This window comes from Eubalaena glacialis, chromosome 16 (genome assembly GCF_028564815.1).
Source record: "Eubalaena glacialis isolate mEubGla1 chromosome 16, mEubGla1.1.hap2.+ XY, whole genome shotgun sequence".
Lineage (NCBI taxonomy): Eukaryota > Metazoa > Chordata > Mammalia > Artiodactyla > Balaenidae > Eubalaena > Eubalaena glacialis.
Window position 1 is genome coordinate 86365558 of NC_083731.1, and position 23238 is coordinate 86388795.

At 41.9% G+C, this 23238-nt stretch overlaps 1 protein-coding gene across 9 annotated transcripts; it reads left to right on the top strand.

Annotated features, from left to right (window-relative positions):
• Positions 1 to 293: 293 nt before the first annotated feature.
• Positions 294 to 20601, top strand: RNF6 (ring finger protein 6). 9 transcript variants are annotated; one of them, XM_061171033.1, is made up of 6 exons: positions 294 to 518; positions 1213 to 1295; positions 2861 to 3071; positions 3970 to 4065; positions 7326 to 7444; positions 20411 to 20601. In XM_061171033.1, the coding sequence occupies exons 3-6, from the start codon at positions 2879 to 2881 to the stop codon at positions 20552 to 20554; spliced, it is 552 nt and encodes a 183-aa protein (XP_061027016.1). In that variant the 5' UTR covers positions 294 to 518; positions 1213 to 1295; positions 2861 to 2878; the 3' UTR covers positions 20555 to 20601. The 9 variants fall into 9 exon arrangements, with proteins under 9 accessions (XP_061027016.1, XP_061027020.1, XP_061027017.1 ...); XM_061171037.1 differs by lacking the exon at positions 20411 to 20601 and adding an exon at positions 11620 to 11962; XM_061171034.1 differs by lacking the exon at positions 20411 to 20601 and adding an exon at positions 10729 to 11605.
• The last annotated feature ends 2637 nt before the right edge of the window (positions 20602 to 23238 follow it).

Consider the following 23238-nt stretch of genomic DNA (forward strand, 5'->3'; position numbering starts at 1 on the left):
TTCTTCACTGAAACCCGAGTAAAGGCACTCGAGAATTGATTAGGGTTTGCAATTTCTGATTGGCAATATGGGAAAGCGCCTGGGTGGTGAGCTACGTGGTACCCAGGCAGTCAAGGGACAAGAACAGACCGCTGGGTTGCACTCCAGCCCAAGGCGTCCTTGGGCCGCCGCACTCCGGCTGGAGAGGCGTCCACGTGACATCCGCGCTGCCGCGAGCGCCGAAGGCCGGAACGCGGCACGCGGCATCCAGGATCCCGCCGGACGCAGTTTCCACTCGTACCGGCGAGCGCCCGGCGGCGGTTGAGCGTCTCCTGTCGCGCAGGGGGCGGCCCGGCCGTAGGGAGAGACGGGTGGGGCCTGCCGTCCCTCCTCCAGAGCCTCCGCTCCGGCTGGACGGTCCCGCTGCAGCAGGCTTCTCTTCAGCAGACGAGCAGAGGGCGCAGCGGCCTCCGGAGGCGCGGATGCGAGCCCCGCCCGCCGCCCCGTCACAGCCTCCGGGGCCGCACGCTTCTCTCCAGGTAGCGGGAAGACGGCCAGGTGCCCGGCGTAGCGAGCTCGGGGGAAGCTCCGGGCTCTCCGCGGCTTCCGGGAGACGCGGGGACCGCAGGCCCTCCCTGGGCCCCGCCTCTCCTGATTGGCTACCTGCGGGCTAGATGCCCTGCCCTGGCCGCTGATTGGCTCCGAGGCCCCGCTGTCACTGGCTTCCTGGTGGGAATCTAGGTCGCTAAGGGAAGCGTTACTCCAGGCCCGGCTGGGGAGAGGTTGGTTGGGCCTGAGTCCAGTTTGTTTATTGTACTGGGGGCCCTACCCCGGCGCGAGCTTCCGTCGCAACGGCCAGGGAGGGAACCAGTATCGGGACGGAGGGCAGGGGTGGCGAGCGAGTGAAGGTTCAGAAGTAAGCTGGAGGCCCCTAAGCCTGGCAACACCCGAGTGGGAGCGGGGTGGGAAGGAAGGCCTTGAGAGAGGAGTTGTCATCCCAGGAGGGGTGACGGTGGAGGAAAGAAAGGCCTAGTTTCTGTAGTGGCAGAAACGGGCCGTGCGGGAGATTTCCATGACCTAATTGTTTGGGGATCTCATTTTCTAGGTGAGTTTCTAACAGAATCCGCTGGAGATTTTGCCTTGACTTTACAGTAGAGTTGGGAGACGACTAGCCGTTCCTAGCCTTCAGAGAGGCAACTTATTGAATAATTCAACTCTCTTTTATCGCTTCAGATGGGCAGCTGTCAAAAAAAGCACAAACAATGGAAGGATGGATACCATTGCATATATTAAAAGGGTGTTGAAAGGCAAATAAGGTATTCACGTGGATTTAATTGTGGTTAATTGTACGAGAAAATTACCACTTAAGGAGAAGCTCTTAAAGTTTTGAGTAATATTAAAGTAGCTTGACTTTATGATAGGTTTCAGATGTTTAAACTGTTTAATACAAAAATCTTATTACTGCTGTATCTACCAAATATGCTCTTTGCTAATGATGGTCTAGCCCCAATTATTCTGAAAATGGAAAGAAATGTGGAGTTTTTGATAATGTTACTTTGCATGTGACTGGGTAGTGCTACTAGATCTTTCCTTAAAAAAATGACATAGGGATCACTGTGAAAAAGTCCTTTGAAGTTGTAATTTAATGTCAGAATGTGCATGAGATTGGTTAGTTGCTAACTCATAAAATAGTTTAGACTTGTAGGCTAATTTCACTCTGTTTTTAAAGTAGTTTGCTTATTAAACACTGAGTCCTAGTTACCGAAGTTGCTTCCCTGGTCACCTAGTCATTCGATCCTGCAGCCTCTATTAAGTCATGTGCTGTATTACACATACCCTTTAGTGACATACCAGACATTGTTGAGGAATGGTTTATTTCAGCCACAGAACACCCAAGTTAGCTCTCGAAGGTAGACCTGGGCCCTACCCTGGAAAATTCTGACCTAGGATTGGGGATGAGCTCTGGGCATCTGTATTTTAAAAAATTTCCTCAAGGGAGTTTGATGTGCATTCCCAGTTGAGAACTGTAGCTTTAACGACTTAGTAAATAGATGTGTTTAAGAAATTCTAAGATATTTATGAAACAAATACCTTCCTCCCTTGATTTCCTTATGGTTTAAAAGTAAACTTCTCAGGAACGATATTTCAGTATAATCCAAAAGCAGTGTTTGCCTAGCAAGGTCAGGAAGTTTCACTGGCACTCAGAAACCTCCGGGACTAACCATTCCAGGCTTAGGAACAAGGTTTCCTATGGGGAAGCCCAAAAGCTCTTATGTGCTTTCACGATCCCCAGAGCTGTGCACAGAGTATTGTTTCCTGTTAGCTGTAAGAGAAATCAACTCCAAGTCTGTTCAGCTAAGTTATTTTTACCTCAACAAAGTGCAGGGGGGGGGTAATATTACATTTATGTTTGGGAAGAATACCCTTACTGGAAATAAATGTAAATGATACCCTCCTGATACCCAATAGTCCTTTGCTTATGAAGTAAAGAACGTGCATAATTCAAGCTTAAAATTTGTATGGTAACGTGAAATACCCAGATATTTGGAACATCAGTGAGGGCTTTTAGGCCAACAGGAGAGTCAAAGAGGTAGAAAATGAGATAATCACTTTGATTTTCAGCTATGAGAAATGTGTGGTGAAACCAAATACAGTCTAACTTAAAGGATGGCTTTAGGCAAAGAAGTAGGTCCAATTGTGTTCTATCACCTAGGAGCTGTTATTCATTTTATATGTGAGTTCTTCACTGCAAGATTTGGCATATGAAGTATTTGAGTAGTGGACAGAATTTTAAAATGAAAATGAAAAAACTAAGTTAAAATATGAAGCCATGTGTAGTCCATGACTAATACCCTGAATTTTGTATATACTGTTTGAACAGAAAGCCAGGAATCTCAGCATGAATTGGTCTAGATCTAGATCAGATGGTGGTGGTGAAGAAACCTCATCTCAAGACCAGAATCATCATGAAAACGAGAGAAGGTGGCAGCAAGAGCGTCTCCACAGAGAAGAAGCCTATTATCAGTTTATTAATGACCTCAGTGACGAAGATTACCGGCTAATGAGAGACCATAATCTTTTAGGCACCCCTGGTAAGAGATGGGTAAAAGAGGAAATACCTTTTTCAGCGTTATTAGAAGTTTCAAAATAAGGAGGGGTTTTTACCCCATCTTCCCTCTCTCAAAATATAGTGTACTGTTTTTGTGACTTTAAGAGCATTGTAACATAACAACATAGAAAATCACTGGCTTACTTCTGTATTTTATAAGTAGGTAGGAATATTGAACATATAGCACTGTTATACAAGTGTCAAACTAACCAACAGGTTAATGTACATGATAGTGTCAGATATTTATGTGGTCCTATGTCTCTTAAGTAATATTTGTACAAATAAAATATTATTCATTTAAAACCTAATTCTAAATCATTTGAGGTCTTATCATTTATTTATTTAGCTGAATTAATGACTCCCAAAAAGTCCAATGTGCTTCATTAATTTTTTACAAATTAATTTCACAGATGAACTAATTGAAACTTGTATGCTTGTATATATTTGTGTGTTGCATATTTGCATTCTGTATACCCATATAATGAAGGACATTCATTACCCATATAATGAACTAGGTAAAATTCAAGTAAATAAAGATTTGAAATTTTCTCTAGAAATACTCCCTTCTTAATTTCTTTTTAACTCTGACGAAAATCCACAGAATTATAGCTTATAGGTTCCTAAGTATATCAACTAGGAGCACTTCATTAATGATTCAAATTAAATCTTATTTTAATTTAAATAAAACATTAATAAATGAAAACGAAAATGATGTGTATTTGCATGAATTAAACATTTTTTGCTGTCTTCAATTTATAGAACATCAAAACAGTAGAATGTCTTGTACAGATTGCTAAAGATTAGTCTTACCCTTCATGAGTTTTCATAAAACTTAGTAATTTAAAGATTTAATTTTAGTGGGTGCTTTTCCATTGTTTTAGGAGAAATAACATCAGAAGAGTTACAACAGCGGTTAGACGGAGTCAAGGAACAGCTAGCATCTCAGCCTGACTTGAGAAATGGGACAAACACCAGAGGTATTGTAGACTCCTTTCCATAAGGAACAGGTTTGATTGGAGTAATTGCAGAAATGAACTTACAGGACCTTGTACAATGTTCGTTTTTAGTGTTTTCCAGATTCAATGTGATAATCATTCAGGTAGTATTTACATATTATATGCCGAGCAGTATAGTTAGGTGATACAGGACAGGGGTTGCATATAAAGATGTCTTACACACCCATTGCCTTCAGGGAGCTCATGTGTATGAAATAGTATACAATTACCAGCAGAGTTCTTTTTAATCTTAGAATTTACACACTACTGTTTTTTTAAAAGTAATATAACTAAACTTAGCTTCTAAAAATTTATACAGAACAATACAGAAAGACTGAGTCAGGAAAACCTATTTTTGTTGCTTTGTTTTATTGGTTTTGTGTTGTGTCATTTTACTGAACAGACACTAAGTCATAATATAAGAAGTTCTTATAAAAAAACAAATCACTTGTAAAAAAAAAAAAAATTCAAACTAAACAGAAGTGTATAGAGTTAAAAGTAAAGCCAACTTCAAGGTCCCTCTTACCAGTTCTACTTCCTTCTCCAGAGGTATTCATTAGTAGTGGTTTCACATATGATACCAAGATCATGGTATTAGTCAGGATGAAGACTCTTAACCCCAAATGCGTTGGCTGGTGAGATAGAAGTTTACTTCTGTTCCGTGCTGCCAGTCCAGGGCAGACACACGTTACTCCACAGAGCCTTCTGGGACCCACGCAGCCAGCGCAGTGGTTCTACAACTCTGCTGTCCAGTGCAGTAGCTACTGGCCACGTGGGCCTATTTAAATTTAATAAAACTGAAAATTCAGTTCCTCAGTCACATTAGCCACATTCAAGTGTTTAACAGTCCCCTGTGGCTAGTGGCTTCCGTGTTGGACAGCACGGGTACAGAACGTCTCCACTGTTGCAGAAGGGTCCGCTGGGCACTGACTGCTGCTCCAGCGTATGGTGTGCATGATCAGGCTAAGTCACAGCCACTTCTGGGTTCCAGCTGGCAGTTCCAGGTTCCAGGAGAAGAAGGCCCAGGCCCCTGCCTGAAAATGAGCTCTCTCACTTCCACTCCCGTTCCATTGATGAGAACTTAGTCCCGTGGCCACACCCAGCTGCCAGGTTGTTCACAGGACCACTGCAGTGCATTGCCAGTGGAAGAATGGGGGGACGGATTTTGTGAGATACGAGTGACCTCTTTCACACACTGCCATCACTATATTCTAGTAATTAAAGAAGTGGCATCTAGAATGACTTAATGTTTACCTGCCCTTATATCTTTTTGCAAATTAAAATGGAAAGTGGATATTAACCCTTTTTCTTCTTTATGTTTAGATATGCAAATTGTACTATATTGGTATAGCTGGTAATACTGGTCCTTTGAATATGTTTTAATGGAAAATGTACTCATCACATGTGAAATAGCTTATACCTTTAGAATATGGCTGAAGTTGCTATTTTTATTGATGCCAGCAGCTGATTAACAGGTTTAACTTTAATATTTAAAAAAGTTTTTTATGAGAGATTGCAGTAATGAAATAAAATCAAAGCAGACTCATTTAACAACTGTTTTTGAGAAGAGCGAACTTTTAAGGGTGAAGTCTGTGTAGTTAATGTGCATTAGAATGCTTTTCATTGAGTTTTGTACTTTATATAATCCACTGGTTAAAATGGAAAACTTAAAGCTTCCCACAGTAGCACTATCATACTCAAAGAAGTTTATTAGGGGCACATTTCTTTTTTTCTTTTTTTTTAAAATGTATATATTTTTTAAATTTTATTTTATTTTTGGCTGTGTTGTGTCTTCGTTGCTGCGCTCGGGCTTTCTCTAGTTGCGGTGAGCGGGGGCTGCTCTTCGTTGTGGTGCGCAGGCTTCTCATTGCGGTGGCTTCTCTTGTTGCGGAGCACAGGCTCTAGGCACACGGGCTTCAGTAGTTGCGGCACACGGGCTCAGTAGTTGTGGCTCGCGGGCTCTAGAGCGCAGGCTCAGTAGTTGTGGTGCACAGGCTTAGCTGCTCCGCGGCATGTGGGATCTTCCTGGACCAGGGATCAAACCCGTGTCCCCTGCATTAGCAGGTGGATTCTTAACCACTGCACCACCAGGGAAGTCCCAGGGCACATTTATTTCTAAATTGATTCATTCAACAGTATTAATTGAGAGTCTGATTTGTCCCAAATACTGTTGTAGAGGTTGGGGATTTAACAGTGAGTAAAATAAGGCAAAACTCATTGTCTTCATGCAGCTCATGTTCTAAATGAACAGAAAATGTATTTTATTGTATTATATATAATGGCTAACATTTATTGAGTGCTTCCTATGTGCCAGATGTTATACTAATCATTTTATATACAGTGTCTTATTTTATCCTCATGATAATCCTTTGACATCTATACTATTATTATCAAATTTACAGATAAGGATTTAGCCGTAGAGAACTTAAGTAACATGCCTGAAGTTTCCTATCTTCACATGAAGATATAATGTGGTTCTAACATTTTACTCATAAAGCCATATTTCTTGAGTTATACATTTTTGGCAGTTTCTGAGAAATAGGATAAAATTCTTAAGGTTGCCAAAATACCTAATTGCAAAAAAGATTGAGTTACCTTTACCAAAAGAATTCTAAAAATTCAAGATAAATTATATATAACTTTTGCCACTGTATTTTATTGATATTGCCATATGAATAAAGCAATTTTTTAAATATTTATTTTTATTTAGTTAGTTAGTTGCAGCAGGTCTTAGTTGTGGCAGGTGGGCTCCTTAGTTGTGGCATGCGAACTCTTAGTTGCAGCATGCATGTGGGATCTAGTTCCCTGACCAGGGATCAAACCCAGGCCCCCTGCATTGGGAGCGTGGAGTCTTATCCACTGTGCCACCAGGGAAGTCGCAATAAAGCAATTTAAATGTACAGTTTTGATATTGGATATATTTTTCATTTGCCTTAATATTTTGCCAATAACAGGCATATAGAAAGCAAGAGTGAGGATTTCTTGACACCTTTGCACAAATAGTATTTAAAATTTTATAATTTTGATACAGTGTGTATTATAGTATGCTTATAGTGTACACCTTTCTTTTAGAAAGTTCAGTTTTTTGGCTGTTTTTCATTCATTAAAATGCACAGATGTTCTTAATGTTCTTAATTATATTTTTAATTTAATAAAAACTTAGTTTATCTTACAAGCTTTCAATAAAGATCTAAAGATAGATTTTAGGAATTGATGTTAAGTTGATTTGGTTTGCTTTCCAGACTCAGGGGTCCCTCGAGAAAGTTCAAATGAAGATTCTCTGCTGGAATGGCTCAACACCTTTCGTCGCACGGGAAACGCAACTCGAAGTGGACAGAATGGGAACCAGACTTGGAGAGCTGTGAGTCGAACAAACCCACACAGTGGAGAGTTCCGATTTAGTCTGGAAATCCACATAAATCATGAGAATAGAGGATTTGAAATGGATGGCGAAGATTATGTGGGCGTTCCACTTTCAGATGTTAGCCAAGATCGCACTACAGATGGGCCACAGCGATCAAGTAGTCCCGTGGCCAGGCGAACAAGGAGCCAAGCTGCAGGGAATCTCAGTGGTAGTAGTGCCAGCGTTCCGAGAACTAGGCTTGGATCGAGGGGGCGGAATTCAGTAGAAGGATCTTTGTCAGCATTGGGAAGATTAAGAAATGGAATTGGGGGGGCAGTTGGCGTCCCTAGAACTAGTGCTTCGCGCGCAAATTTCAGCAGTCCGTCAGCTGGTAGTGAACTCAGGCAAAGGGAGGGGCAGCGATTTGGAGCAGCCCATGTTTGGGAAAATGGGGCTAGAACTAACGTCACAGTGAGGAATACAAACCAAAGATTAGAGCCAATAAGATTACGGTCTACTTTCAATAGCCGAAGCCGGTCACCAATTCAGAGGCAAAGTGGCACTGTTTATCATGGTTCACAAAGGGAAAGTAGACCTTTTCAGCAAACTAGTAGGCGGTCTGTTAGGAGGAGAGGTATAACTCGTGTCTTTCTAGAGCAAGACCGAGAAGGCAGAGGTACCGCATATACTCCACTCTCTAACTCAAGACTTGTGTCAAGAATCACAGTAGAAGAAGGAGAAGAGGCCAGCAGGTCCTCCACTGCTGCACGACGACATCCAACAATCACACTGGACCTTCAAGTGAGAAGGATCCGTCCTGGAGAAAGCAGAGACCGGGACAGTATTGCAAATAGAACTCGATCTAGGATGGGGCTGGCAGAAAACACAGTCACTATCGAAAGCAGTAGTGGGGGCTTTCGGCGCACCATCTCTCGTTTAGAGCGCTCAGGTATGCGAACCTACGTTAGTACCGTAACTGTTCCTCTTCGTAGGATTTCTGAGAATGAGCTCGTTGAACCATCATCAGTGGCTCTTCGATCAATTTTAAGGCAGATCATGACTGGATTTGGAGAACTGAGTTCTTTTATGGAGGCCGAATCTGAGTCAGAGGCTCAGAGAAGTGGTCAGCATCGGCCAGAGACATACTCAGAAGTGAGTCTCCTCGGTGAGACCATCAGCCAGCACAGGGGAGGGTCCTCGCAAGGCAGGCGGACCCGAGAAGACAGCCCTGACACCCCGCCTCGTGCCCCAAACAGAGGTGGCAGGCAGTCGCGAAATTCAAGTAACTTGGTCGAAACTGGCACCCTACCTATCCTTCGCCTCGCTCACTTCTTCTTGCTTAATGAAGGGGAGGATGATGACCGCATGCGTGGTTTAACCAAAGAGCAGATTGACAATCTTTCCACCCGGAACTATGAGCACAGCAGTATCGATAGCGAACTAGGGAAAATCTGTAGTGTTTGCATCAGTGACTACGTAACGGGAAACAAGCTCAGGCAGTTACCTTGCATGCATGAATTTCACATCCACTGTATCGACCGGTGGCTCTCAGAGAATTGCACGTGTCCTATCTGTCGGCAGCCTGTCTTAGGGTCCAGTACAGCAAACAACGGGTGACGTGCTGGATCCAGTCAAATGTTGCGTCTTAATAGAGCAGAGTATTCAGGCATTTTTTTGTTGAATTATTTGTGATGAGCTAACCAGGATGAAAAATAACAGATGATTATAGTTTGAACTATTTTTTTGTGTGCTTTTTTAACTTGTTAAAAAGAGAAAATTTATAGAAAATTTAAAATGCAAATGTTAAATTATCCTAAAGTACAGAATAGTTAATATTGCTAGAACCAAATAACTTTTAAAATGTTTTTATTTTGGTAATTTTGTCATGCTAAGCACTTTTGTATCTGCACAATTCAGTAGGTTACAAATCAATATTCTTTTTCTGAGAAGTCCAGCAGATTTTGCTTGGACTTTCAGGCTTCGTACCGTGTCCAGACATTGGTGTCTAAATAAGCCTTTCTTTAACTTTTTATTCTAAGGACAGTATCTTTTCATGAAAGAATATTTGGCTAAATGTTTGCTAAATGCATTAAAGTTACTTGAAATGTTAAATTTAATATGCAGCATATCACATGTGTATATATAGGTATATAATTTTAAGGTTAAAATATTCAGTCTAAAAACTACCAGTTTGGTTCTTATTTTAAACTGTTGGGCTATTACTGCATATGGCACAATGTTTAATACTTACAGGATCATCTCTGGGAGGAAGTAGATTAAGATATTTAAAAATAGACATAATTTATGAAGCGTCTCTGACAATCTGACTTATTAGACAGCAAGCAATATATAACAGTGAGCAAGTATTTCTTTTTTCAGAAATGGAACATGGAAATTTTAGAACATAGAGGTTATTGAACTTGAGTTCTGCCTTTTTGTGACCTTTTTGAAAGTACAAACAATTTTTTGGATTATATTAAGTAAGATATACAATATGCATGGTTTCTCAAATTTAGTTTAAAATCTAAAAACAAGGGTCTATAAAGAATCAAATGCATAGATAATATGTTAAGTTCAATTGGAGACCAAAAAACTCCAAATGAAACAATAACAACAACAGCAAAAAAAGTTAAGAGAATGTAGACTTTAACACACAAAGTATGCATTGAAGATCTATTTCTACCAATAAATATTAAAATGTGTCAACTATTCTTCTCTATTGGTCCACCGTGGTTTATTCACTGAAAGAAGTAGTTATTTTGCACTAACTCGATGCCAGGCAGTGTTACAGGTGTTGAGGATTCAGTAGAGGACAAAGTCCCTGTCTTCATGGGAAAGACGTATTTGCTCTTAGAAAATTGGAAATCGATCAATAAAATGAGTTATTGTTCTGACTTTTATGTTTGTTTATGAATAAGTGACATAGTTTACTATGGTGATACCACTTGCACAAAATCACAAGAACAAATACCTCAAGGCCGATTCTGTGAAATTTAGGTATATCTCAAGATTTAGTTTTTGTTTCCAATTAGTGATTATATGTAGTTCGTTCGGTAAGATGCATGCACAGGACTTGTTAGGGGGTGCATTTAGCCCCTGGAGTGAGAGGTTTTAGTAAAGGTGGTGACTTTGTTTGGAGTAAGTAAATGGTTTATGTAGGTCACATATGGGACATAGGACTGGGGAGTTTGATTTGAAGGCTTTAGTTAGCAGACTTACGGGATTTTTGCTCTACAGAGTCTAGATGGCTCTTGATAAATCGTATTGGCGAAGGGTAAGATCATTTTTCATGTTTCAGGAAGATTGGTGTGGTGCAGCGTGCAGAATGCAGTGGAGTGGAGAGAGATGGGAAGCAAAAAACCAATAAAGGAAATATTATGATCAATTTTTACTATCAATTATCATCATCATCAGTTATTATCTAACCTACGTTGATGGAAGTGAAACTGGAAATAAAGAAAAGGGCATAAAAATGTTGGGAAAAAAAAAGACATTATTTGGTTTCTAGTTCACTGTGAGGAGGTGGGAGAGTCATGTGTTCACAGGTGGAGAATCTCTGAGTGGAGGAGGGCGGACAAGTTACAAGCTCGGCCAGTGTAGACATTGACCTGAAATGGAGCCGTATTCATGTACCTGTCTATCACACTCACTTTCGTGGCACCATTTGTCCCCAATATGACAAGAGACTAAATCCAGCAGTTACTGCTCATATGGAACCTTCCTCAGGAAGTTCTACCTCCCCTGGTTTGAGCAGTTCGGAAAATCAAGAGGAAAACAAAGAAAAAGGGAAATGAACAAAGTAGGGATAAAGAAGAGAAAAAAGCATGCTAATCCTCAGTCGTTTGCAAGACATGGGAGGACCAGCACGTGGAGAGATTCCCAAGTAGGCACTGGAAATAGAATTGGGTTGTGCGCTGTACAGAAAAGTCCCTGAAAGCAGCAGGAAAGCCTAATGAATTTGGTAGATTGGTACCCTAGTTGGGAACAAAGAAGTGTTTTCTTTAATATTTTCATTCATCTCCCAGTAAACAAGGCTGATGACAAACACAAAGGCTCGTTATCTATTTATAGCTTCTACTCAGCAAGGATTGTACCCTTTGTGCTTCCAATAAAGAAAGGAACAAATCATTTAAGTTCTTCATCTGGGGGCTTCCCTGGTGGCGCAGTGGTTAAGAATCTGCCTGCCATTGCAGGGGACACGGGTTTGAGCCCTGGTCCAGGAAGATCCCACAGCCGCGGAGCAACTAAGCCCGTGCACCACAACTACTGAGTCTGCGCTCTAGAGCCCGTGAGCCACAACCACTGAGCCCATGTGCCACAACTACTGAAGCCCGCACGCCTAGAGCCCGTGCTCTGCAGCAAGAGAAGCCACTGCAATGAGAAGCCCGCGCACCGCAACGAAAAGTAGCCCCCGCTCTCCACAGCTAGAGAAAGCCCGCGTGCAGCAACGGAGACCCAACGCAGCCAAAAATAAAATGAATTTATAAAAAGAATAAAATTCTTCATTTGAATATTATGTTCCATGACATGTCCTTAGAGCTTGTTCTGTATAGTGTGGCTGTCTTGCGAACTTCTGTTTCTAAACTGTCAGCTTCCTAGCTGCCTTCCTATGTATTACATCCTTTTACCCTCTTTTTCTTGTATCCCAGAGTTTTATAATTTCGACTAGCATTGTTACGACTTGATTATCTTTCACTCACTCTTAGGTTGTGTTTCTTTCAGTCTTTAACATGAATTCCTAGTTTAAATCTCCCATGCTCTCCTTGAAATATTATTGCCACTTAACATGGTAGGAGGCAGAGTTAGAGAGTCAATGACAGGACCATTTGCCTCCAAAGCCTGTGCTCTTCCCACTACCTTGCATCCTGGAGAAGCTGAAATGCCTTGGGAAGTTTTCAGCCTAACTCCTTCCCAAAGATACTTGTCTAATTTTGAAACTTTGTTATATCATGTCTTTGTTTCCATGTGCAAATACACCTTTTCTTTCCCAAGAATGAAAAGAGAAGGACCACTCCTGAAAGATATCAAACAGAATCTCTACCATGAGGATGAATCCAGCAAAGAGATGAATGAGGCATCTGAAGATGCTGTGTGTTAAGGTCAGAGTTAATAAGCTGTCTGAGGCCTTTTTGTGAATATTTCTTCCACACAAGAACTTACAGTGAACTTCTCATCTCCCTACGTGTCTCCATTTGAATAACCTCTGGCCAGAGGAGGAAGAAATGGTGTAGAAATAGGAGCCCATGTGAAGTGGGTGGTTGTTACCTTTGCAGTGGCAGCAGGCTCCTGTAGGGTCTCTCCCTCAACCTTGTATGACGCTGGCAATCAGAGGCCTGGGATATCTCTCAACACAGATGCAGGAGATGATTTCCCAGGAAGCCAGAGCCGTCTCTCATCGAGAGGGCCAAATGTTCCATGTTCCAAAGGACATGACTGAGTGGCAGTGGTGATCGTTTCCTTGATGTCATCAGACAGGTTGGGGGTGCTTTTCAATGACTGAGTGTATTAGGCCCTGATGTATCTGCCCTTGTGATAATTGGGGATCCATAAATACTTTCAGCAAGTATGTTTGTTTTATTTTGAGCATTACATCTCTGAAGACTCTTGAGTTGGCCCCTATAGTTTTCTTTCTCTTTTTTCATTTTTAAAAAAACAACAGTCACACTTCTTCTGGAAACTCAACACTTTCAGACGTATTTTTCCTCTATTAATGTCTCATTTGAAGACAATTACATATTTAATCGCAAAATGTTCCTACTTGACTATAATCCAACTATCTTCTGTGCAGCTTCAGACATGTTCCCATTCTTCCCGGTGGGAGACAGTCCAAGGTCATGTGTAGCTTCTGTATCGTGAAGTGACACAATTTTGAGTTCAGGTTCTCTGGATGGTGTCCGTTCTTCCGTTAGCTTGGATTTGATAGTAAGCTTTTTTTTTTTTTTTTTTTTTTTTTATTTATTGTTGGCTGCGTTGGGTCTTCGTTGCTGCGTGCGGGCTTTCTCTAGTTCATTAGCTTGGATTTGATCAGGTTTAATTTCAACTCCTCACCATCCAGCTTATGGGATAAATGATAAATGTAGCTTGTATCTACCTGCTAGAGTGAAGTGGAATCAAGATCAAACTAGAAAGGGGGAAGGACGTGTCCCTGAGCACATCGATTACTGGTGCAGAATATACACCAGGCCTTGTTGAGCAAGCTTAGTAGGATGAATGACAGAAACAGTCTCATGGCATCTCTTTGCTGCCTCACTTAGCTGGACGTGTTTGGTCAGCCGATACGGCTGGTTCAGGTCCTGAGTCAGGGCCCCTTCAGAGAGGCCCTGAGGGAAGAGTTCCCTGTTGGCGCTGGTGGCGGCACTGATGAAGGCAGGGGCGGGAGGGTTTGAGGGGTGCCAGTGAGCAGGTTTGATATGCGTGCTTGGTTCGGGAACTGCTGCAATATTGAACAGTCATAACTGTGGAACAGGCTGAGGCTTCTGTGACAGCACAGCTTCCTTAAAACTTTAATTAGGTCCTTAACAATTTCATTTGGGGTCTTGTATCCAATGCCAGAAATCTTGTCTTATCCTTGATTTGCTTGCGGGAATAGCAATGGCCATAACACCTTAGGTTTTTGTTTGTTTGTTTGTTTTCCGAATTTTGTTAGGAGTATCCTTCTATGGCTCTAAACCTTAGTTAAATAGATATCGTTTCTGGCATAGCTGGGAGCCTTTCGTTAATCTTCCCTTGACCCTTTGCTGCATTTCAGACCAGTGTGCTTTACAATGGAAGGGCACCATCTTCATTTTTGTCTGCAGGATGAGGCAAAGGGACCATTGCACTCTGACCAGTTGGGGTCAGGTCATGTGGCCAGTCCACTGCAACCATGTAGATTGGGAGGGGATCAATTCCATTCTAATTCCCAGCACTGAATTACCCGGTGTTCCTGACAACTCCCTGTGTTGGAGTTTCCCGAGACCACTTCCAGGTTAGTGCTTGGCTAGGACTCAGGACTCAGCGTATGGTCGTGCTTACAGCTCAGATATATTACAGGAAAAGAAGACAAAGCAGTCAGCAAAGGGAAAAGGCACATGGGACAAAGTCTGGAGGAAGCCAGGCCAGCTTCCAAGACTCCTGTCCCTGTGGAGTCACACAGACGTACTTAGTTCCTCCAGCATCGAATGTGACACCGTGGGAGAAATGTTGTCTCCCAGGGAAGCTCATCACCAACTCAGTGGCCGAGATTTATTGAGGGCTGGGCGTGTAGGCATCCTCTGCCTGGCATGTACCAAAATTCCAAGCTCCTGGAAGGGAAGCAGGTGTTCAGCATAAACCAGATGATTTGCACAGACAGTTCAGGCGCATCGAGACACGCCTGTCAGGGAACAGTGGGGACACCCACGAATCAAGTTCCTGGATGCTAGCCAAGGGTCAACCTTGCACACAGGGCTTTCCGAGGACAGTCTGAGGCTTCTACGTGGATTCTTTTCTGCACACACCCACATCTCCATCTCTAGCTCAGAACGTTCTCCTATACTCCAGGACTGCATTTTGATAGCCTTGGTTAGCGTCTGCTAGGCTGGCCCTTTGGAACCTCAGGGTCAGTATATTCAGAACTGAACTAATCTTCCCCCAGAGTGTTCCTCGCTTTCTTTTTCTGAGCTCAATGCCTCTGCCATTCACCGGTTCAGTCAAGGCAGGAACGTCTGATCCCCTTCCCCTGTGGGGAGGTCACGTGGCACTGGCTTGCTGAGGATGGTTCCAAGGGGTCAGAATGAACCTCCGCCTCATGGCTGTGAGTGCAGAGAGTCACAGTTCAAGTACAAAATTGTGATCAATACACTGATAAGCCTCAGAGGTGGAGAACTGGGTTTAAGTAGGGTGTCAGAACAGGAGGGATTGGAGAGATGGTCAAACACCAGGAAGAATTAGTCCAATCCGATGAATGGGAGAGTGATCAGGAAAAGTCCCTCCGACGGTGGCTGTTCCCATAGCGGGTTGGTTGCTTGGCTTGATCTGGTGTATGTTTGATGGGGAGTCAAGCACTAAAGAAAGGGCTGCGAAGGGGATAAATAAGAACCCGGATTCCTGCCTCTTTCCTCACATCCAGTTGAGCAGCCTACGTCCTTTGGAATCCTCATCGTCTCCTTCCCATTGTGTCAGGTCAGTGAGGGCCGTGCTCATGTCCCACGTCACCCCTTAAGTGGCGGCAACCCCCCTGCAGTCTCTCAGGGCAGTCCTTCCACAGGCTCATTTGGATGCGTCCCATGTCCACGTCCCCAGCTGTCTCCCTTACGTCCTCACTGTTCTCACAATAACATATAAGGTCTTTATATTTTTGGCCTCTGCCTACCTTTTGCAACTTCATTTTCTAACATTTAGGGTGCCTCTCGGGGTCCTCACCTTGCCCTTCGCACTTCCAAGTTTATGCCTGTGCTGTTCTCTCTTCCTGTGATGGCCTTTCTGGTTAACTCCTGTTTATCCTTCGACTCTCACCTCCAGCTTCGCTTCTGCAAATGCTCCTCTTGTCCTGTCTCCAGGGCACAGCAGACACGAGGTCTGGGACCCGCACTACTTCTTAGGGGCCCATGAAAATGTTTTAATTTCTTTTAAAATCATCAAAATATATACGTATATGTAAATATGATGTAACCTGTATCACATTTATCATTATACCAACACAGCAGTAGAATATAATTTTGATATTTTGTATGGAGGAAGGGGCCAAGGCAAAAGTGCCGAGAATGCTGTCATCTCCCATGTAGGAGCTTCAGCTACACTCTGTCTTCCCCTGAGAACCGTGAGCTCCTTGAAGTCATCCTCGGCCCCTAGCATGAGGCCAGGTACACAACAGGTCACTCTATGTATTTAATAAGTAATGGATAAAAGTTTGGGTATGTAGGTAGACGCTGGCTTACAAATAGCTTGTATCAGTACATTAAAAGTTGTTGGTAAGATTTTTTTTTGGAAATTCAGAATACATTTACCATGGAAATAATATCACACGTTTGTACTTTGAGGCAAGAGGAAAAGGCTTCTGTTCCAGGCCAGCCCACAAAAATTTACATTACTCAGAATGATCCTGAAATACGATTTAAGCACAATCAAAAGCAGAAAAACCCGATAGTCCTGAAAGTTAACAAAGAATGAAACTGAAGAAATATTGAAGTAAGTCAGAAAGAGAAAACCAAATACTGTATATTAATGCATATATGTGGAATCTAGAAAAATGGTATAGATGATATTATTTGTAAAGCAGAAATAGAGAGACAGACGTAGAGTACAAACGTATGGATACCAAGGGGGAAGGGGGAGTGGGATGAATTGGGAGATTGGGATTGACATATATACACTACTATGTATAAAATAGATAACTAGGGGACTTCCCTGGTGTTCCAGTGGATAAGACTCGGCCCTCCCAATGCAGGGGGCCCGAGTTCAATCCCTGGTCGGGGAGTTAGATCCCACATGCCGCAACTAAGAAGTCCGCATGCTGCAACTAAGACCCGGAGCAACCTAAATAAATAAATAAGTAAATATTTAAAAATAAATAAAATAAAATAGATAACTAATGAGAACCTACAGTATGGCACAACAGGGAACTCTACTTGGTGCTCTGTGGTGCCCTAAATGGGAAGGAAATCCAAAAAAGGGGATATATGTATACGTATGGCTGATTCACTTTGCTGTACAGCAGAAACTGACACAGCAGTGAAGAGCACCTATACTCCAATAAAAAAGAAAAACACAATTTATCTTGAACGCTAGCACTTGAGATGATGAGGGCTGCCTCTCATCAGCTGTGGCAGAGGGATTTAGGTTTAATCTTAAAAAGTGTTTATTCTGTGTGATTGTTTGATGGGAGAGTGGTTTGTGTCTTGGGAGCTGATGATAGTACGCACCTCCTTGCTCAATATAACATCACCAAGAAGCTCTTGAGTTTGCCCAGGTGAGAAAGGGGTTTAACCATGTTGACTGCACACACGGAGAAGGGCAGTTACCACGTCCACCTCAGGAAAGTGTGAGTCCAGTCCTCCGGAGACACAAAGAACAACCTTGACCCCTTGACACAGGGTGAGGAGTACTTACAGCTTCAGTGATTTTATAATGTTGACCCCCAACACTCGGAGTTTTTTTGGTGATCTGGACAGATTAAATAATTTACCCCAGGTCTCATGGGTGGATAGAAGCAAGGCAAAAGAGCCTTGTAATTTTTTAAAGTGTCTTACTTTGTTAATTACCAAAAAAAAAAAAAAAAAAAATTTTTTTTCACAGCTCTGACCCCATGTGTTCATTGTCAAAAGATGTCTAACTCCTGGTCTTATAAGGCTAATGACTCAAGCTCAGTATAGGGAAAGACCTCTTCTAACCTATTCAGGACAAACGTTCTGAGCCCTGGGCTGGCTCTTTAGGGCTTTGGGGAAGTGTGATCTGATTCATCGTGCTGCTCCAGGGATTCAGTTCAGTGCCAAAGCAGGTCCTCAGATCTGCAGCTGTCTGTTACACGTGAGCAGTGGGTTCTACTCACTTTTGCAGTAATTTTAATAGCACCTGCTAGAGCAGCGTAGGTTTCAGATCAGAGGTGGTGATGTGATGATGCCATTCAGGCGTTTCTCAGTATCATTCAGGTAAATACCTTAAGGTCATACTTCTTAGGCCGTATAACAATGAATATCCTTAAAAAAATGAAATAAACTAAGAACATTCAACCTGTCATATTTAAGCCCCAAATACAGATCCATGAGAGTTTCAGGCCTAGGAGAAGATGGACAGTCTTCTAAGCACATCCTCTTTGGGCCCCCCGAGAGCCTGCACTTAAAATGTCTAAGTTAATTGCCAAGCCTGCTTTTCAAGACAAAAGATGTTATTTCCCTTTCACTTCACACTCAATATTATGTCAGTTCGGGTCTCTGACAAACAGACACGTCAAGACAGGACTATATATACAAGAGATTTATTGGGGAAACACCTGTTAAGGATAAAGGGGGAGGGAGCAGGGGCAGGTGAGGCGAACCTCCAGGCTACAGTGTAGGTCTGACCCCTAAGAAAGGAGGGGGGAAGATGGAGGCTTGAGGAGGAGAAGCTGCAGACTGCAGTGCTGTTCTGAGAGCAGCTCAGGTGGGCATCGTCAGGGCTGACACAGGAGTCCGCCACCGGCAGGGACGGCCCAGCTCTTGTCCCTGCTCAGGCCGGTCACCGGCTAAGGGCGGCTTGGGGAAGCGTAGCCTGGGCCTGGGTGCCTTGGCAGGCCCCAAGGTGGGGGCACCTGGAGGCTGTCAGCCAATTGTGTCCCCACCACAGGCTTTCTTGGGTGGTGCACCTGCAAGATCGCTACAAACACGTAGCATCCTTCATTTCCAGAAACAGTCACAATTGGATCCTGGTTTAGTCTGAATCTGTTTCTCTCCAAAACCACCTGTAACCATTTTCTATTGCTTGATCCCAACTGCCATCAGGTAAGTTACCATTGCTAGGGACTTCCCTAGTGGTCCAGTGGTTAAGACTCTGAGCTCCCAAGGCAGGGGGCCTGGGTTTGATCCCTGGTCGGGGAACTAGATCCTGCATGCATGCTGCAACTAAGAAGTCTGCATGCCGCAACTAAAGAGCCCACAGCTAAGACTCGGAGCAGCCAAAATAAAATAAATAAATACTAAAAACAACAAACAAACATTGCTACGGGTCTCATTTTAACTTTCTCTTTCCCAGCTTAAATAAACTTATTCCTTTCACTGCTACCCACGGGATCCTCTTAAGGTTTGCCAAGCCCCTCTGCCAAAGCCCGGAACTCCAGCCGGTGTTCTCCATGAGCAGGATGCTGTCTGAGAGGCAATTTACAATAGCGATTAGGAGCACAGACTTGGGTGACAGATGTTAGCTCAAGTCCAGAGTTTGCCACATGATGGCTTGGAGACCTTGTGCAAGTACTACAACTCTCTGGTCAACATTTTCCTTGTTTGTGAAAGATGGATAACAATGACACGTACCTAGTGGGGTTAAAGGAGATAATGCATGTACACACACCATGCTCCAGAAATATTTTTAACATTGTATTCAGTCCTGAGCTTAAATTATAAAAGGACTTTTGTTGCTGACTCATATCCAATTTGTGATCCACTTGGCTTAGCCTTGAGGTACTTCTGTACATTATTCATTCTCAGTAAGTATCTGCCAGTGTGATAATGCTGTCTCTGTTTTTCCTTTCTAAATGTACTCTACTATTTTTATTCTTGCTCCTTGACCCTCTCTCCTCCAGCTTTTCGGCAAAGTCTGTGCTTCTGGGAATCAGTTAAAGGTTTTCATTTTTGCTTTTTTGTTTTTGGGGTTTTTTAGTGATGCTGTGAGCCAAGAGGTAAGAAGCTGCCTTGTATAGTTGTTAAAGTAGTCCACCTCTGAGCTTTCATAACGAAGGCCTCTTCTGGATTCATAGTGGTTCCTAGGTTTTCAGAAAGCTGGCATAGCCACAAACTCTTTGATCTCTGTTTCATGAAAAGCAATATATTGAAAGGTGATGGGAATCCCCCCAATCTGATTATGATCCTAATTTGATCCTCTCTCATTGCTAATAATCTGGAAGGGGAGTGCCAGCCCCACTCTGAAATGCTAATAATAATAATAATAATCAGCACATCATCTTAATTTTCTATGACATTTCATTTGCCCAAAGAGATTTCATGCTTATTGTCTCATCTGATGTTCAAACCAACTTGAGAGTAGGTTGGGTAAGAATTATTTATGCTTATTTTGGAAGAAACTGAAGTACAGAGAAGTGAATAATTTGCCCAAATCGACTAAAAGGCCACTGGCAGAGTCAGAAACAGATCTTGGATTTCTTGGGATTTCTAGATTTTTGTTTCATACTAAATGACCAAAGAATCAGAATGTTGTTGATGATGCTTGTGCAAAGCCTACGAACCCACCAGCCATTCCATCTTTTGGGGAAGACAGGTGGTGAACGATGACAAATGGGGTAAAATTAACAATAGTAAACCATTTTTTTTTTTACAGCCCTCACTGCACCAGCTCATGTGTGATCTCCAGCTCTTTTCAAATTCTTCTTGCTGCTTTCTGCGCGTCTCTCTGGAGGAGTCTCACGTGTGCTTGCAAACAAGTTCTCTCAGGTCCTGCCCATTGTCTGTGTCTATAACATGAGTAATGATCTGATAGTGTGGCGGTTGTATTTTAGATCTGTCAACTCTGGAACTGCACCCAAGAAACAACTTCCTCTAAGGGTAGACTCTGAGGATTGGGTTATTTTCTACAGTATTTGTGGACTATAATAGGTAGGGCTTTGCTCCTTCATCTGTGACGTATTTTTTTGCCGTCTCATTTTTTTTTTTCCTTTTTTTATGAGGGGGATTGTGTTCCTGTCTTACTGGTTGTTTGGCCTGAGGCTTCCAACACTGGAGTCTGTAGACTGTTGGGTAGAACTGGGTCTTGGTGCTGAGATGAGGAGAAAATAGGCAATCTACCTGAAAAGGAATTCAGAGTAATGATAGTAAAGATGATCCAGGATCTCAGAAATAGAATGGAAGCACGGATTGAGAAAATACAAGAAATGTTTAACAAAGATCTAGAAAATTAAAGAACAAACAAACAGAGATGAACAACACAATAACTGAAATGAAAAATACACCAGAAGAATCAGTAACAGAATAACTGAGGCAGAAGAACAAATAAGTGAGCTGGAAGACAAAATGGCGGAAATAACTGCCGAGGAGCAGAATAAAGAAAAAAGAATGAAAATAATTGAAGACAGTCTCAGAGACCTCTGGGACAACACTAAATGCACCAACATTCGAATTATAGGGGTCCCAGAAGAAGAGGAGAAAAAGAAAGGGTCTGAGAAAATATTTGAAGAGATTATAGTCAAAAACTACCCTAACATGGGAAAGGAAATAGTCACCCAAGTCCAGGAAGCACAGAGAGTCCCATACAGGATAAACCCTAGGAGAAACACACCAAGACACATATTAACCAAACTAACAAAAATTAAATTCAAAGAAAAAATATTAAAAACAACAAGGAAAAACAAAAAATAACATACAAAGGAATCCCCATAAGGTTATCAGCTGATTTTTCAGCAGAAACTCTGCAGGCCAGAAGGGAGTGGCAGGATATACTTAAAGTGATAAAAGAGAAACACCTAAAACCAAGATTACCCAGCAAGGATCTCATTCAGATTCAACAGAGAAATCAAAAGCTTTTCAGACAAGCGAAAGCTAAGAGAATTCAGCACCACCAAACCAGCTTTACAACAAATGCTAAAGAAACTTCTCCAGGCAGGAAACACAAGAGAAAAAAAAGACCCACAAAAACAAACCCAAAACAATTAAGAAAATGGTAATAGGAACATACATATCGATAACAACCTTGAATGTAAATGGATTAAATGCCCCAACCAAAAGACACAAACTGCCTGAATGGATACAAAAACAAGACCCATATATATGCTGTCTACAAGAGACCCACTTCAGACCTAGGGACACATACAGACTGAAAGTGAAGGGATGGAAAAAGATATTCCATGCACATGGAAATCAAAAGAAAGCTGGAGTAGCAATACTCATATCAGATAAAATAGACTTTAAAATAAAGACTGTTACAAGACATAAGTAAGGACACTACATAATGATCAACTGACCAATCCAAGAAGAAGATATAACAATTATAAATGTTTATGCACTCAACATAGGAGCACCTCAATACATAAGGCAAATGCTAACAACCATGAAAGGGGAAACTGACAGTAATACAATAATAGTAGGGGACGTTAACACCCCACTTACACCAATGGACAGATCATCCAAAATGAAAATAAATAAGGAAACACAAGCTTTAAATGACACATTAGACCAGATATATTTAATTGCTATTTATAGAACATTCCACCCAAAAGTGGCAGAATACACTTTCTTCTCAAGTGCACACGGAACATTCTCCAGGGTAGATCACATCTTGGGTCACAAATCAAGCCTCGGAAAATTTAAGAAAATTGAAATCGTATCAAGCATCTTTTCTGACCACAATGCTATGAGAATGGAAATCAATTATATGAAAAAAACTCTAAAAATCACACATACATGGAGGCTAAACAGTGCGCTACTAAATAACCAAGAGATCACTGAATAAATCAAAGAAGAAATAAAAAAATACATAAACAAATGAGAACAAAAACACAACGACCCAAAACCTATTGGATGCAGCAAAAGCAGTTCTATGAGGGAAGTTTATAGCAATTCAATTTCACCTCAAGAAACAAGAAAAATCTCAAATAAACAATCTAACCCTACACCTAGATCAACTAGAGAAAGAAGAACAAAGAAAACCCAAAGTCAGTAAAAGGAAAGAAATCATAAATATCAAAGCAGAAATAAATGAAATAGAAACAAAGAAAACAATAGCAAAGATCAATAAAACTAAAAGCTGGTTCTTTGAGAAGATAAACAAAATTGATAAACCCTTAGCCAGACTCATCAAGAAAAAAAGGGAGAGGACGCAAATCAATAAAATTAGAAATGAAAAAGGAGAAATCACAACTGACACCGCAGAAATACAAAGGATTATAAGAGACTAATACAAACAACTATATGCCAATAAAATGGACAACCACGAAGAAATGGACAAATTCTTGGAAAGGTACAATTTTCCAAGACTGAACCAGGAAGAATTAGAAAATATAAACAGACCTATCACAAGTAATGAAATTAAAACCATAATTAAAAATATTCCAACAAACAAAAGTCCAGGACAAGATGGCTTCACAAGCAAATTCTATCAAACATTAAGAGAAGAGCTAACACCGATCCTTCTCAAACTCTTCCAAAATATTGCAG